We start from the raw sequence: 14,700 nt of genomic DNA, 5'->3' as shown, positions 1-14,700 counted from the left end.
CTCAATTTAACCCCTGGTTGTCACAAAATCCCACAGCACACCTGGAATTGCCTCATTGAACACAAGTGTGCCGCGGCACACCTTTGGGAATCACTGGAAGGTTAAGCCATCATTAGAGTCATGGGCCCTTTCTCAATATGGGTTCTTCTGTTCTTGTGTTATTGTGTCCCTGTGAAACGTCATCAGTCGCAGCAGCCAGATTGCGTTATGTGTGCTTGTGACCTAGCAAGTTCTTTCTTCCAAGAACGACTAGCAAGAACGTTCTCCCGAAGAACACAAGTTCGTAGTTCGCATTTGAGAAAGGGCCCTGGGCTTGAAAATGGTCTCACATTGGTCTGATGACATCATCACTGATGACATCACTGATATCAGTCACTGATCACATCATCACCAATGACATCACAATTGCATGGTGCATGGTGTCAGACAGATGGACAGACCCTCGTATACAGGGCCGCCCAGCTCCCTACACGCGCACAACGCACTGAGCGTAGGGCACCAAGTGTCGTCTAGGCCCTAGACTCTAGTCTAGGGCATCATCCAGAGCAGGAATACCACGGTCAAACAGACAGTGAGGTGGATGCCCCACAGTTTGGTAATGCCCCTTCTAAAATTAACTTTTTGAACTGGCCACGGTGCCCCCTTAAAATAAAATTTCGGGATCTCCTTGTTAACTACATGTGACACAGTAAACAAACTCATGTTTCCCTCGGTCACCAGACATCAGTACAAGTGCGAGATTCCTCTCATTCCCGCAAATAAGTAACGTAGCCTACGTAAATACAGTGTTGTGTAGTGGAAGCGATCATCTTGCTCTATAATGATAAGTAAACCCTATCCTGCTGCTCTCTCAGTGGAGGAAAGGTGCTCCACTGAAGAAAAATCCATTCAATTCAACACATTTACAGAGGTCTGCAGAGTTGGGGGGAGGTGGCGTTGCCTTTTCCCGCGGTGTGCCGCTTTGATGAAAACAATTAGGCTGCAGTAATATTTATTAGACGCTAGGTGGCAGCATATCACCTGAATCTGCTGAATCACCTGAGAAACGATACACTGTGTGACCACAACACGGTTAAAATGGCAGAGTGGTCCTGTCTCAACAGGAAGTGCCTGGAGTGAACCAAAGAAGAAGAAGGCTGTCTAACGTTAATACCGGTAAATAAATAAATAAATAATAGTATGTTATGCCACGCAGCGCTGTGGAAATAGGCTACAGTGTGTACTCATCCATCAAATTTGTAACACAACAGTGAAGGTAAGACATCATTTCTGCTTATGGTAGTAGCCTAACAGAAATAAGATGATGTATGGGCTTGTTATTATTATCTCCGCCAGGAGATTATGAGATTGTCGCCTACAGCAGGCCTGTGTTAGCTAACGTTAGCATCATACGCTAACATTAGGGAGTTTGCTAAGGCTTGCCATGCCACCGTTAGATAACTGCAACTGAATGTGTAACGTTAACAGTGATTAACCCCATGGTACCGCTAATCGCTTCCTCAAGGAACATGGTTCTGTGCTGTTGGTAGGCTATTTGGTAGCCTATCTGATGCCTGTAGTCTGCTTATGGAGGGTAGTAGCCATAAAGTGAAGTGGCTAGCGAACATGGCTAATGGGAGCTAAATCTAAGTCCCGTGTAAACCATAATATCTGTGTCGTTTTAACTTTGATTGCATTTTTTTCCCACCAGATTAAAGAAAACATTTAGGCCTATGTGATATTGACTGATGCGCGGTCATGCATCATGGTGTAGCTACAGTAACGCTAATCAATCTACAGTAGATAGCTCTGTTTTGGACTGGAGCTGCATATGGAGCTAGCTTGTCGTCTGAGCCATGCTGTTTTTCAATCAGGGAATTAGCAAAACTAACGCGCACATTACATTAAAAAAACACATCAGTCAACATCACACAGGGTCTTTTCTTTAATCTGGTGGCAGCATTTTTCAGTAAAACGTGAAACGACGACAGATAATGGTTTATAGTGGGACTTAACATAGGTTCCATAAAGATCAGGTTGTTTGTAAACAAACTGCTTCGGTTGCTAACAGAAAGAAGATGATGTATGGGCTTGTTATTATTTTGTAGGTAGTAATAATAATAATAATTTAATTTCTTTTTCAGTAAATCACAGCATCGTACAGCTCCATGTTCAACTGAGCAGAAGCAGCTGAGTCAGACAGCATGACATGATTGCTACAGACATCCATCAACCTACTTCATGAACATGACGGAGGAAAAGTATGAAGACCTCAAATTCAAGTTGCCATTCTTGTCATCAGCTCAATCCATTCCTTAAAACCACATGGGCTCAATGGAGAGAATTTTCATGGAAGAACCTTATCAGATTTTTTTATTACTCCAATAAGAAAATATTTACAGAACGATAGACCAGAATCCGGTAATTGCTGGAGAAAATGCAATAATTCAATGGCTGATCACTATCACATATTTTGGAAATGCCCAGCAATCCAAGATTACTGGTTAAAAATAATCTCAGAGATCAAATTAATACTGGGTTTTGAATAGCTGAAAGTGAAGCCAGAAAGGCACCTTTTCAAGTATTTTCAACTTAGAAGTTTTATTTTGACACGACTTAACAATTCTGTACAACAACCTCCTATGTCCACACTAGAAATATTAAGTAGAAAGTCAGGTTGCAAGCACACTCGAAAATATTTAAAAACTCACTGGGTGCAGGGCAAGCACGAGATATGAACAAGAGAAAAGCCAGCACTCCAAATGTCTTTTTGTTGATTTATTTCCTCATGTACCTGGGCAGCAGCAATGAACGTTTCAGTCAAAGACCAACGCTGAGGAAGGCCCATGTGTATTTTCACATTGAATGTATTATATATTATACATGCATGTCTCATTCCATTTTTTCTCTCTATTTTTCGCTCTATTCTTCTCTCTCTCTCTGAAGCTGATTGGAACAAGTAACCGAACAACATAACTTAACACAAAGCTAACTATTAAAAAACTAAGAATTGATCTGTAACACCCATCATGATGACCTGAATGTTTTTTTTTTTTTTTTTTGTGAGTTTGCATTTGTAAAACTGTCACTCATGTGGAGAAATGTTGGAAAATGATGCACTCTGTTCTAAAACAAAAACCTTAAAAATAAAGTTACAAAAAAAACACATGGGCTACATTATTTCCAGTGTCAATATTACACCCTATTGTGGCCAACCAGCCTCTTCTGTTCAATAAAATCATGTTTCACTGATGGAATGCCATGCAGATTAGTCACCGTTTGTTCAAATTGTCCTACTGTAGCCTAGGCTATATCTTATTGTTAGGCTATTTTACTTATATGGGAAACAGGGGAAATCCAGTTTGTGTATAGAAAACGCGTCACGTTGAAAACCTGTTCTAAAACAAAAACCTTCTCAGTGTCTGCAGGGTGGCAGGGTGAATTAGCAAAACAAAGGACTGGGGGGAAGGGCATTGCTATTCACAATGTTCAAAGCAGCTATCAACTGAAGCTCACCGGATAAAAAAGCTTTCCATAGGGCAGCAGAGAGAAGGATCTAGCACTCAAAAAATGTCCTTTGAGGGTTTTATTCCTGTTTCAAACACTGCAACAACGTACGCGTTTCAGCAAGAACCACTATAGACTGTTAATTAACAGCATACATATTAACAGAGGTTATGTGTAATGTACAGTGGCTGCAATTTAATTTAGCAGCAGTACGTGTTTTATATTTCATTCATTCACACTGTTGAGCCTTTCTTTAAGCTCAGTGATATGATATTGCAGTGTTTCAGATCAAATGATTGCCTTCTGTTCTGTTCTGTCAATGAGTATTGTTTGTTTCAACTTTTATTCTTGAAAATGCTCTCGTCTGGTCCCAGCACGGCAAGTACAGTACAGTAGCTTGGAGGGTGGAGGACTTTGTCTCACTGAAGGCTCGTCAGCAAGGGAGGGTTGTCCTGAAAAACAACAACAAAATAATATATGTGATTAGGGTTGCGAGGGTGCGATGTCAACCAAATAGCCATTGCGGTGGTATTTATGAATTCATTAATTGGTTTATGAAGTAGCTGCGATACTGTTTGGCTGCGACGCTGCACGTTCACAACCTGACAGCTGATCTCTGCATGAGAGACACCACTGGATAGGCTACTAATAAGTACAGTCAAGCGGCTGAACTAAGCACTATATCACTACCAGTAATATTGAAAGGCCAAAACAAATAACGTTAACGATACAGATCCTGACCAACAACGTGTGTGTTGCTGGCAGAAAACAGGGAGAATTACTGGCGGATAACGTTAGTTATCGTGTGGCTTTGAACCTAACGCTATTGGAGAGAGATAAACACAGCAGCAGCATGGATGTAATGGAAGCGACTTCATGCAAATAGGCGAGTTGAATTCACAGTTGAAGACCTGTTCATTACTCACATTGGGTTTAAAACAGGAAAGAATGTGAAAAACATTTTCCACAACACAAATTACTTCTGCTGAATCTGCTAGTCCGCCTCCCCAGTCTGAACTGCACTGACACTGTAGGCTACTTAGGGTGCGCTTGTTCAACAACGCTTGCACCTCCCACGAGCGTTACGTTGAGTGGAATTGGCCTTTTTTACGATTAAATCTGCAAATTTGTAATTCAAACAGGTAATTAATCACGATGGTCCGATGAGGAAGGCTCAGAGGTCCGCCTCCCCTCCGCTATACTGCTTCTCTAACATACTTGGGTGCGTTCGTTTAATGCTGCCCGCACGTCCCCCTCGCGTCACGTTGACCAGTTTGCCTTTTTTATTATTCAATCTGCAATGCAAAGCATTTTGGTAAAGAAACCGCGTGCAATGTTGTTATGGTCAAACTTCCCCCACTTCACTATATCATGCAGTATTTGCGAGGGGTTTATATACACCCCATGGCTGTATGTGTAAAAAGTTATAGCTTTCTGAGAAATATGCAAACAGCTGGTGTTTGAACATTAACCTTAACATGAATTGAAACTCACTCACCTTGAATTATTGTAACGTTACAAGTCACTCTGTCTTTGAGGTGCTTCAAAGATGGAAATGTTTGGAACGAACGCACAGGTGACTTCCGCCTGTAGAGACTGCTCACACGTGCCACCTGGCGGCTCTTTTGCGCACTGCAGCTGCTGGTGAAAAAAAATACTCCGGGAAGCCGCGGCAGGCCACGGGAGGCCACGGGAGGCCGCTGCAACGCCGCAGCGTTGGGCCCTCCCAGTTCTGCAGACCACTGTACATTGCTTGCCCTGGTCAGAAAAAGTAGCCAGATTTGGCGCTAGGCACATTTTGGAAATAAAGGCGCTAGGTTAGGTTAGCGCTAAGTTGGCAACACTGAAACAGCTGACTTTTCAGTCCATCTTGCAAGACACTATTTTCGTAGTTAAGCTACTTCCCTGTATACGGCAGATATTTCCTTCTTGGAGGTTCAAAATAAAGCGCCTCTGCTTGTAACATGAAATAATTAAGGCATCTCAAGTAAAACATAACGAAATTACTATTACCAGATTTCTCAACACACACACACACACACACACACACACACACACACACAAGATTGCATTTGTGAATTTTTCTTGGGAGGGGTTGGGGGCACAACGAAAACATTTATGCTTAGGGCACCCAAATGGCCAGCAGCGGCGCTGCTCATATAGATGCCTCAGCCCCTAGTGGCCACAACATTTGGATGTTTTACAAACGTGCAGAAGCTGTTAACTGTAGTCTGTAAAGCATTCCTGCTGAGAATGGCACCATACAATCTAGGCCAGGAGGCTATTTACCTTCCACACCCAGGGCTAGGTCATCCTCACTGCTGGGGTTTCTCCTCAGAGGCTCTGCAAAGGACCAAGGACACAACAACATGGCACTTAGAACACTTCACAACAAACAACATGATTTGAGCAGCCTAACATCCTACAACAAACACAGATGTTTACAGCAGAAGAGGGAAGCGCTGCATGGATCTGATGGCTCATCCGACCGGTGCTCATTAGTGGGGCAGGTGAATAGTATTAGACAAACAGAATCCAGGAGGTCTTGCTTGAAATCAGCCCCCAGGTTTTGATGCACTCCACCCAGCACATGAGGCCTTGGGGCCAAAAGATGGTGCCAAAGAGCATGGGTTAAAGGTTACATACAAACATATCAAAGATGTGAACAAAAAAACAAGTGCAAATATAATAGCAAAAAGTGATATAGTCTAGATACATTCAGTAATTACTGAAAAGGGGAACAATCCCAATAGATTTCAAGGTTCTAAATCAGATACCGAAGATATCCAACTAATGCAATTTCAATTAGTCTCAAGGAAGACAAAAGTAACATGAAGAAAGGGTTAGGTGCATACACAGTAAGACTTGTAGTATGCAAAAAGCAAAAAAGAGTTCTAGGCCAAATGATAATTTGTCTAGTCACCTGTGCAGTGACGGAAATAGAGCAAGCAATCAAAAAGACAAGTACAGCCAAAGTATGTCAGGTTAACTTGCAATGTGCTTGAGGCAGAAAACCATAACATTATATAGATCAATTACTGGGTATAGATGCACATATAATTTATAGATAAGCACCAAAGAATAGAAGAACTGAATTTGGACTCAGGGGAATGGCAGAAAGTCAATTTCATCATTTAGGCCTGGAGATTTTGTGGCTTGTAAGGTCAGAATCCAAAAGGTTTCCCATTGGAGGAGTTTCTTTAGTCTGTCGCCACCTCTTATGTTAGAGGGGATAACCTCAAGGGCAACAGCTTTCAGAGAGGAGGGGTTTCCATGTCCCGCATCATTATAATGAATGGCCATAGGATAGTTTGGATTTTTTGTGCGAATATCAGTTTTGTGTTCCCCAAGTCTGTCTTTGAATCTCCTTTTTGTTCTCCCCACATAAAAGGGGGACTGCCCCCTAGTCCGACACCTCACGAGTCCGAATTTGGGTTAGGGTCTGGGGGAGGTTAGGTTTAGGCGTGGGGGTGGGAGAGGTTAGGTTTTGGGTTAGGGTCTCGGGGAGGTTAGGTTTAGGCGTGGGGGTGGGAGAGGTTAGGTTTTGGGTTAGTGAAAAACGGGGAATATAATGCCTCTTTTTTCGGACTCGTGAGGTGTCGGACTCGTGAGGTATCGGACTCGTGCCATGGCACCCATAAAAGAGCCCGCATTGACATTCAAGACGATACACCAGGAAGGTAGTGTTACAATTGGCAATCTGATTTATTTTATATGTCCTAATAGTGAACACATCTACAAATCTGTCTGTTTTAGAAATATTGTCACAATGGCAACAATGGCCACAAAGGAAGACTTTCAAGCAAGACCTCCTGGATTATTTTCGTATAACACAGATGTTTGTTTGGCGTGCCATGGCTGTCTGTCCTTGTTGGAGATGTTTGGTCAGAATCAACATGTCCAATCCTTACAGTAAGTGTTGAGAAATGAGTGCTGGTCAGAATCAACATGTCCAATCCTTACAGTAAGTGTTGAGAAATGAGTGCAATGTTTCAAATGCAGATAACATGCTTCATGCCCAAAACGTGAGAGAAGATGATATGAGTATAACAGGCAGTAGTTTGACATTGCTCGTCTCGACTCCAACGACCAATTCCCAACTCAACTTTTCCAGAGATTTTCTTATTTTGCCATGACTAAAAATACAATCAAACCTTTACCAAATTGTTTTAGTTGCCTAAACTTAACCCCAAAAAAAGCGCCTATAGCCGTAACCCTGACCCTAACTGATGATTTACTTATACTTACTTATACTGTAACCTTTTCACATGGCAATGTTTCTACCTGTTTAAATCCCCCTCAGTGTTTCTACCTGTTTAAATCCCCCTCCAGTCAGTGTTTCTACTTGTTTAAATCCCCCCTCCAGTCAGTGTTTCCACTTGTTTAAATCCCCCTCCAGTCAGTGTTTCTACTTGTTTAAATCCCCCCTCCAGTCAGTGTTTCCACTTGTTTAAATCCCCCTCCAGTCAGTGTTTCTACTTGTTTAAATCCCCCCTCCAGTCAGTGTTTCTACTTGTTTAAATCCCCCTCCAGTCAGTGTTTCTACTTGTTTAAATCCCCCTCCAGTCAGTGTTTCTACTTGTTTAAATCCCCCTCCAGTCAGTGTTTCTACTTGTTTAAATCCCCCTCCAGTCAGTGTTTCTACTTGTTTAAATCCCCCCTCCAGTCAGTGTTTCCACTTGTTTAAATCCCCCTCCAGTCAGTGTTTCTACTTGTTTAAATCCCCCCTCCAGTCAGTGTTTCTACTTGTTTAAATCCACCCTCCAGTCAGTGTTTCTACTTGTTTAAATCCCCCTCCAGTCAGTGTTTCTACTTGTTTAAATCCCCCCTCCAGTCAGTGTTTCTACTTGTTTAAATCCCCCCTCCAGTCAGTGTTTCTACCTGTTTAAATCCCCCCTCCAGTCAGTGTTTCTACTTGTTTAAATCCCCCCTCCAGTCAGTGTTTCTACTTGTTTAAATCCCCCCTCCAGTCAGTGTTTCTACCTGTTTAAATCCCCCCTCCAGTCAGTGTTTCTACTTGTTTAAATCCCCCCTCCAGTCAGTGTTTCTACTTGTTTAAATCCCCCTCCAGTCAGTGTTTCCACTTGTTTAAATCCCCCTCCAGTCAGTGTTTCTACTTGTTTAAATCCCCCTCCAGTCAGTGTTTCTACTTGTTTAAATCACCCTCCAGTCAGTGTTTCTACTTGTTTAAATCCCCCTCCAGTCAGTGTTTCTACTTGTTTAAATCCCCCCTCCAGTCAGTGTTTCCGCTCATACCAGGTCTTATGGAGAGGGTCCGTCTCCAGATCCTGCCCTCTTACCACTGGTGTCCCCCAGGGCTCAGTCCTGGGCCCCTTACTTTTTCTTCTCTATATCAGATCTCTTGCCTATGTGATCTCTTCTCATGGCTTCTCTTATCACTGCTATGCTGATGACACCCAACTTTTCCTTTCCTTCCCCCCCTCCGACACTCAAATCGAGGCTCGCATCTCTGCATGTCTCAAGGACATTGGCGACTGGATGTCTGCCCACCACCTCAAGCTCAACCTTGGTAAGACAGAGCTACTCTTCCTCCCAGGGAAAGACTGTCCTCTCACAGATCTCTCCATCTCCATCGAAAACACCACTGTACTGCCCTCCCAAACAGCTAAGAACCTTGGGGTGATCCTCGACAACCAGCTGTCTTGCTCTGCCAACATAGCTGCGACAGCACGCTCCTGTAGGTTCTCCCTCTACAACATCCGCAAAATCCGTCCCTTCCTCACAAGAGAAGCGACTCAACTCCTGGTCCAGTCACTTATCGTCCCTCGCCTGGACTACTGCAACGTGCTCCTGGCTGGCCTACCTGCCACCGACATCCGACCGCTTCAGCTCATTCAGAACGCTGCTGCCCGTCTGGTATTCAACCAACCCAAATTCTCTCATGTCACTCCCCTCTTCCGGGACCTCCACTGGCTTCCCATCTCAGCTCGCATCAAATTCAAGACACTGGTACTGGCCTACAGGGCAGTACACCAGTCAGCTCCCCTGTACCTGCAATCTATGGTCAGGTTCCAAACCTCTCACCGCTCCCTTCGCTCCTCTACCAGTGCAGGGCGCCTCGCTCCTCCTTCGCTACGGGCGCTCAAAAGTCGCTCATCCCGATCTCGACTCTTCTCCTCCCTGGCACCCCAATGGTGGAACGAGCTGCCACCTTCGGTCAGGACTGCTGAATCACTGCCGATCTTTCGGAAAAGACTAAAGACTCACCTTTTCAGGCTCCACCTGGGCCCCTCTTGATCTAACTTCTTTCTCTCTCTTCTTTCTCTCTCTTTATTTAATATAAAAAAAAAAAAAAAAAAAAAAAAACCCTAAACTAAAACTCGTACCACTGTTCCTTCAGGATTTGTAGTTGTCATAGACTGTGCTCCATAGTTGATTGCTCTATTGCTGACAAAAAGTGTGTTACTGTAAGTCGCTTTGGATAAAAGCGTCTGCCAAATGACGTAATGTAATGTAAATGTAATGTTTCCACTTGTTTAAATCCCCCTCCAGTCAGTGTTTCTACTTGTTTAAATCCCCCCTCCAGTCAGTGTTTCTACTTGTTTAAATCCACCCTCCAGTCAGTGTTTCTACTTGTTTAAATCCCCCTCCAGTCAGTGTTTCTACTTGTTTAAATCCCCCCTCCAGTCAGTGTTTCTACTTGTTTAAATCCCCCCTCCAGTCAGTGTTTCTACCTGTTTAAATCCCCCCTCCAGTCAGTGTTTCTACTTGTTTAAATCCCCCCTCCAGTCAGTGTTTCTACTTGTTTAAATCCCCCCTCCAGTCAGTGTTTCTACCTGTTTAAATCCCCCCTCCAGTCAGTGTTTCTACTTGTTTAAATCCCCCCTCCAGTCAGTGTTTCTACTTGTTTAAATCCCCCTCCAGTCAGTGTTTCCACTTGTTTAAATCCCCCTCCAGTCAGTGTTTCTACTTGTTTAAATCCCCCTCCAGTCAGTGTTTCTACTTGTTTAAATCCCCCCTCCAGTCAGTGTTTCTACTTGTTTAAATCCCCCTCCAGTCAGTGTTTCTACTTGTTTAAATCCCCCCTCCAGTCAGTGTTTCTACTTGTTTAAATCCCCCTCCAGTCAGTGTTTCTACTTGTTTAAATCCCCCTCCAGTCAGTGTTTCTACTTGTTTAAATCCCCCTCCAGTCAGTGTTTCTACTTGTTTAAATCCCCCTCCAGTCAGTGTTTCTACTTGTTTAAATCCCCCTCCAGTCAGTGTTTCTACTTGTTTAAATCACCCTCCAGTCAGTGTTTCTACTTGTTTAAATCCCCCTCCAGTCAGTGTTTCTACTTGTTTAAATCCCCCTCCAGTCAGTGTTTCTACTTGTTTAAATCCCCCTCCAGTCAGTGTTTCTACTTGTTTAAATCCCCCTCCAGTCAGTGTTTCTACCTGTTTAAATCCCCCTCCAGTCAGTGTTTCCACTTGTTTAAACCCCCCTCCAGTCAGTGTTTCTACTTGTTTAAATCCCCCCTCCAGTCAGTGTTTCTACTTGTTTAAATCCCCCCTCCAGTCAGTGTTTCTACTTGTTTAAATCCCCCTCCAGTCAGTGTTTCTACCTGTTTAAATCCCCCCTCCAGTCAGTGTTTCTACTTGTTTAAATCCACCCTCCAGTCAGTGTTTCTACTTGTTTAAATCCCCCTCCAGTCAGTGTTTCTACTTGTTTAAATCCCCCTCCAGTCAGTGTTTCTACTTGTTTAAATCACCCTCCAGTCAGTGTTTCTACTTGTTTAAATCCCCCTCCAGTCAGTGTTTCTACTTGTTTAAATCCCCCTCCAGTCAGTGTTTCTACTTGTTTAAATCCCCCTCCAGTCAGTGTTTCTACTTGTTTAAATCCCCCTCCAGTCAGTGTTTCTACTTGTTTAAATCACCCTCCAGTCAGTGTTTCTACTTGTTTAAATCCCCCCTCCAGTCAGTGTTTCTACTTGTTTAAATCCCCCTCCAGTCAGTGTTTCTACTTGTTTAAATCACCCTCCAGTCAGTGTTTCTACTTGTTTAAGTCCCCCTCCAGTCAGTGTTTCTACTTGTTTAAATCACCCTCCAGTCAGTGTTTCTACTTGTTTAAATCCCCCTCCAGTCAGTGTTTCTACTTGTTTAAATCACCCTCCAGTCAGTGTTTCTACTTGTTTAAGTCCCCCTCCAGTCAGTGTTTCTACTTGTTTAAATCCCCCTCCAGTCAGTGTTTCTACTTGTTTAAATCCCCCTCCAGTCAGTGTTTCTACTTGGTTAAATCCCCCTCCAGTCAGTGTTTCCACTTGTTTAAATCCCCCTCCAGTCAGTGTTTCTACCTGTTTAAATCCCCCTCCAGTCAGTGTTTCTACCTGTTTAAATCCCCCTCCAGTCAGTGTTTCTACTTGTTTAAATCCCCCTCCAGTCAGTGTTTCTACCTGTTTAAATCCCCCTCCAGTCAGTGTTTCTACCTGTTTAAATCCCCCTCCAGTCAGTGTTTCTACTTGTTTAAATCCCCCCTCCAGTCAGTGTTTCCACTTGTTTAAATCCCCCCTCCAGTCAGTGTTTCTACTTGTTTAAATCCACCCTCCAGTCAGTGTTTCCACTTGTTTAAATCCCCCCTCCAGTCAGTGTTTCTACTTGTTTAAATCCACCCTCCAGTCAGTGTTTCTACTTGTTTAAATCCCCCTCCAGTCAGTGTTTCTACTTGTTTAAATCCCCCCTCCAGTCAGTGTTTCTACTTGTTTAAATCCCCCCTCCAGTCAGTGTTTCTACTTGTTTAAATCCCCCTCCAGTCAGTGTTTCTACTTGTTTAAATCCCCCCTCCAGTCAGTGTTTCTACTTGTTTAAATCCCCCCTCCAGTCAGTGTTTCCACTTGTTTAAATCCCCCTCCAGTCAGTGTTTCTACCTGTTTAAATCCCCCTCCAGTCAGTGTTTCTACCTGTTTAAATCCCCCTCCAGTCAGTGTTTCTACTTGTTTAAATCCCCCTCCAGTCAGTGTTTCTACCTGTTTAAATCCCCCTCCAGTCAGTGTTTCTACCTGTTTAAATCCCCCTCCAGTCAGTGTTTCTACTTGTTTAAATCCCCCCTCCAGTCAGTGTTTCCACTTGTTTAAATCCCCCCTCCAGTCAGTGTTTCTACTTGTTTAAATCCACCCTCCAGTCAGTGTTTCCACTTGTTTAAATCCCCCCTCCAGTCAGTGTTTCTACTTGTTTAAATCCACCCTCCAGTCAGTGTTTCTACTTGTTTAAATCCCCCTCCAGTCAGTGTTTCTACTTGTTTAAATCCCCCCTCCAGTCAGTGTTTCTACTTGTTTAAATCCCCCCTCCAGTCAGTGTTTCTACCTGTTTAAATCACCCTCCAGTCAGTGTTTCTACTTGTTTAAATCCCCCCTCCAGTCAGTGTTTCTACTTGTTTAAATCCCCCCTCCAGTCAGTGTTTCTACTTGTTTAAATCCCCCCTCCAGTCAGTGTTTCTACCTGTTTAAATCACCCTCCAGTCAGTGTTTCTACTTGTTTAAATCCCCCCTCCAGTCAGTGTTTCTACCTGTTTAAATCACCCTCCAGTCAGTGTTTCTACTTGTTTAAATCCCCCCTCCAGTCAGTGTTTCTACTTGTTTAAATCCCCCCTCCAGTCAGTGTTTCTACTTGTTTAAATCCCCCCTCCAGTCAGTGTTTCTACTTGTTTAAATCCCCCCTCCAGTCAGTGTTTCTACTTGTTTAAATCCCCCCTCCAGTCAGTGTTTCTACTTGTTTAAATCCCCCCTCCAGTCAGTGTTTCTACTTGTTTAAATCCCCCCTCCAGTCAGTGTTTCTACCTGTTTAAATCCCCCTCCAGTCAGTGTTTCCACTTGTTTAAATCCCCCTCCAGTCAGTGTTTCTACTTGTTTAAATCCACCCTCCAGTCAGTGTTTCTACTTGTTTAAATCCACCCTCCAGTCAGTGTTTCTACTTGTTTAAATCCACCCTCCAGTCAGTGTTTCTACTTGTTTAAATCCACCCTCCAGTCAGTGTTTCTACCTGTTTAAATCCCCCCTCCAGTCAGTGTTTCTACTTGTTTAAATCCCCCCTCCAGTCAGTGTTTCTACTTGTTTAAATCCCCCTCCAGTCAGTGTTTCTACTTGTTTAAATCCCCCTCCAGTCAGTGTTTCTACTTGTTTAAATCCCCCTCCAGTCAGTGTTTCTACTTGTTTAAATCCCCCCTCCAGTCAGTGTTTCTACTTGTTTAAATCCACCCTCCAGTCAGTGTTTCTACTTGTTTAAATCCACCCTCCAGTCAGTGTTTCTACTTGTTTAAATCCACCCTCCAGTCAGTGTTTCTACCTGTTTAAATCCCCCCTCCAGTCAGTGTTTCTACTTGTTTAAATCCCCCCTCCAGTCAGTGTTTCTACTTGTTTAAATCCCCCTCCAGTCAGTGTTTCTACTTGTTTAAATCCCCCTCCAGTCAGTGTTTCTACTTGTTTAAATCCCCCTCCAGTCAGTGTTTCTACCTGTTTAAATCCCCCCTCCAGTCAGTGTTTCTACTTGTTTAAATCCCCCCTCCAGTCAGTGTTTCTACTTGTTTAAATCCCCCTCCAGTCAGTGTTTCTACCTGTTTAAATCCCCCCTCCAGTCAGTGTTTCTACTTGTTTAAATCCCCCTCCAGTCAGTGTTTCTACTTGTTTAAATCCCCATCCAGTCAGTGTTTCTACCTGTTTAAATCCCCCCTCCAGTCAGTGTTTCTACTTGTTTAAATCCCCCCTCCAGTCAGTGTTTCTACCTGTTTAAATCCCCCCTCCAGTCAGTGTTTCTACTTGTTTAAATCCACCCTCCAGTCAGTGTTTCTGCTTGTTTAAATCCCCCTCCAGTCAGTGTTTCTAACTGTTTAAATCCACCCTCCAGTCAGTGTTTCTACCTGTTTAAATCCACCCTCCAGTCAGTGTTTCTATCTGTTTAAAGCCCCCCTACAGTCAGTGTTTCTACCTGTTTAACGGTTGGTGTTCTATTTCAAACATTCTATTAGTGACTGCTGTATAGACGGTTTCAACTTGACAACATAAACATTCTAAATTACCCCTAGCTTACTTCATCTAATGTTGCAGTGTGATGCTGATACAATAGCTGACATGAAATAAGCGAGGTTTCAAACTGTTCCCTATACTGTCTATATCATCTGATTCTGCTCCAAAGAACTTACATTGATTAGAACTGAAGGCTATTGTCCCACTGCAACATCATGACTGCAGTGCTGTCAAAAAAGTACAAGAGCTCCTTCTCTTGCCT

The 14,700-nt window shown here is 43.3% G+C and overlaps 1 protein-coding gene across 1 annotated transcript in view; it reads right to left on the bottom strand.

The window, feature by feature from the left end:
* The window catches only part of itprid1 (ITPR interacting domain containing 1), a gene marked incomplete at its 5' end in the record, with an annotated part of 144,329 nt that overhangs the window by 114,350 nt on the left and 15,279 nt on the right, over positions 1 to 14,700 (bottom strand). Inside the window, one exon of the mRNA XM_083631848.1 lies at positions 5,776 to 5,829. Coding sequence (XP_083487974.1) covers positions 5,776 to 5,829 — 54 coding nt within the window. The remainder of the gene's footprint in view (positions 1 to 5,775; positions 5,830 to 14,700) is intronic.

The sequence above is a fragment of the Poromitra crassiceps genome, assembly GCF_964638095.1.
Source record: "Poromitra crassiceps genome assembly, chromosome: 2".
Lineage (NCBI taxonomy): Eukaryota > Metazoa > Chordata > Actinopteri > Beryciformes > Melamphaidae > Poromitra > Poromitra crassiceps.
The sequence above is the reverse complement of the archived record's forward strand: the minus strand, read 5'-3'. Positions and strand labels throughout refer to the sequence as shown.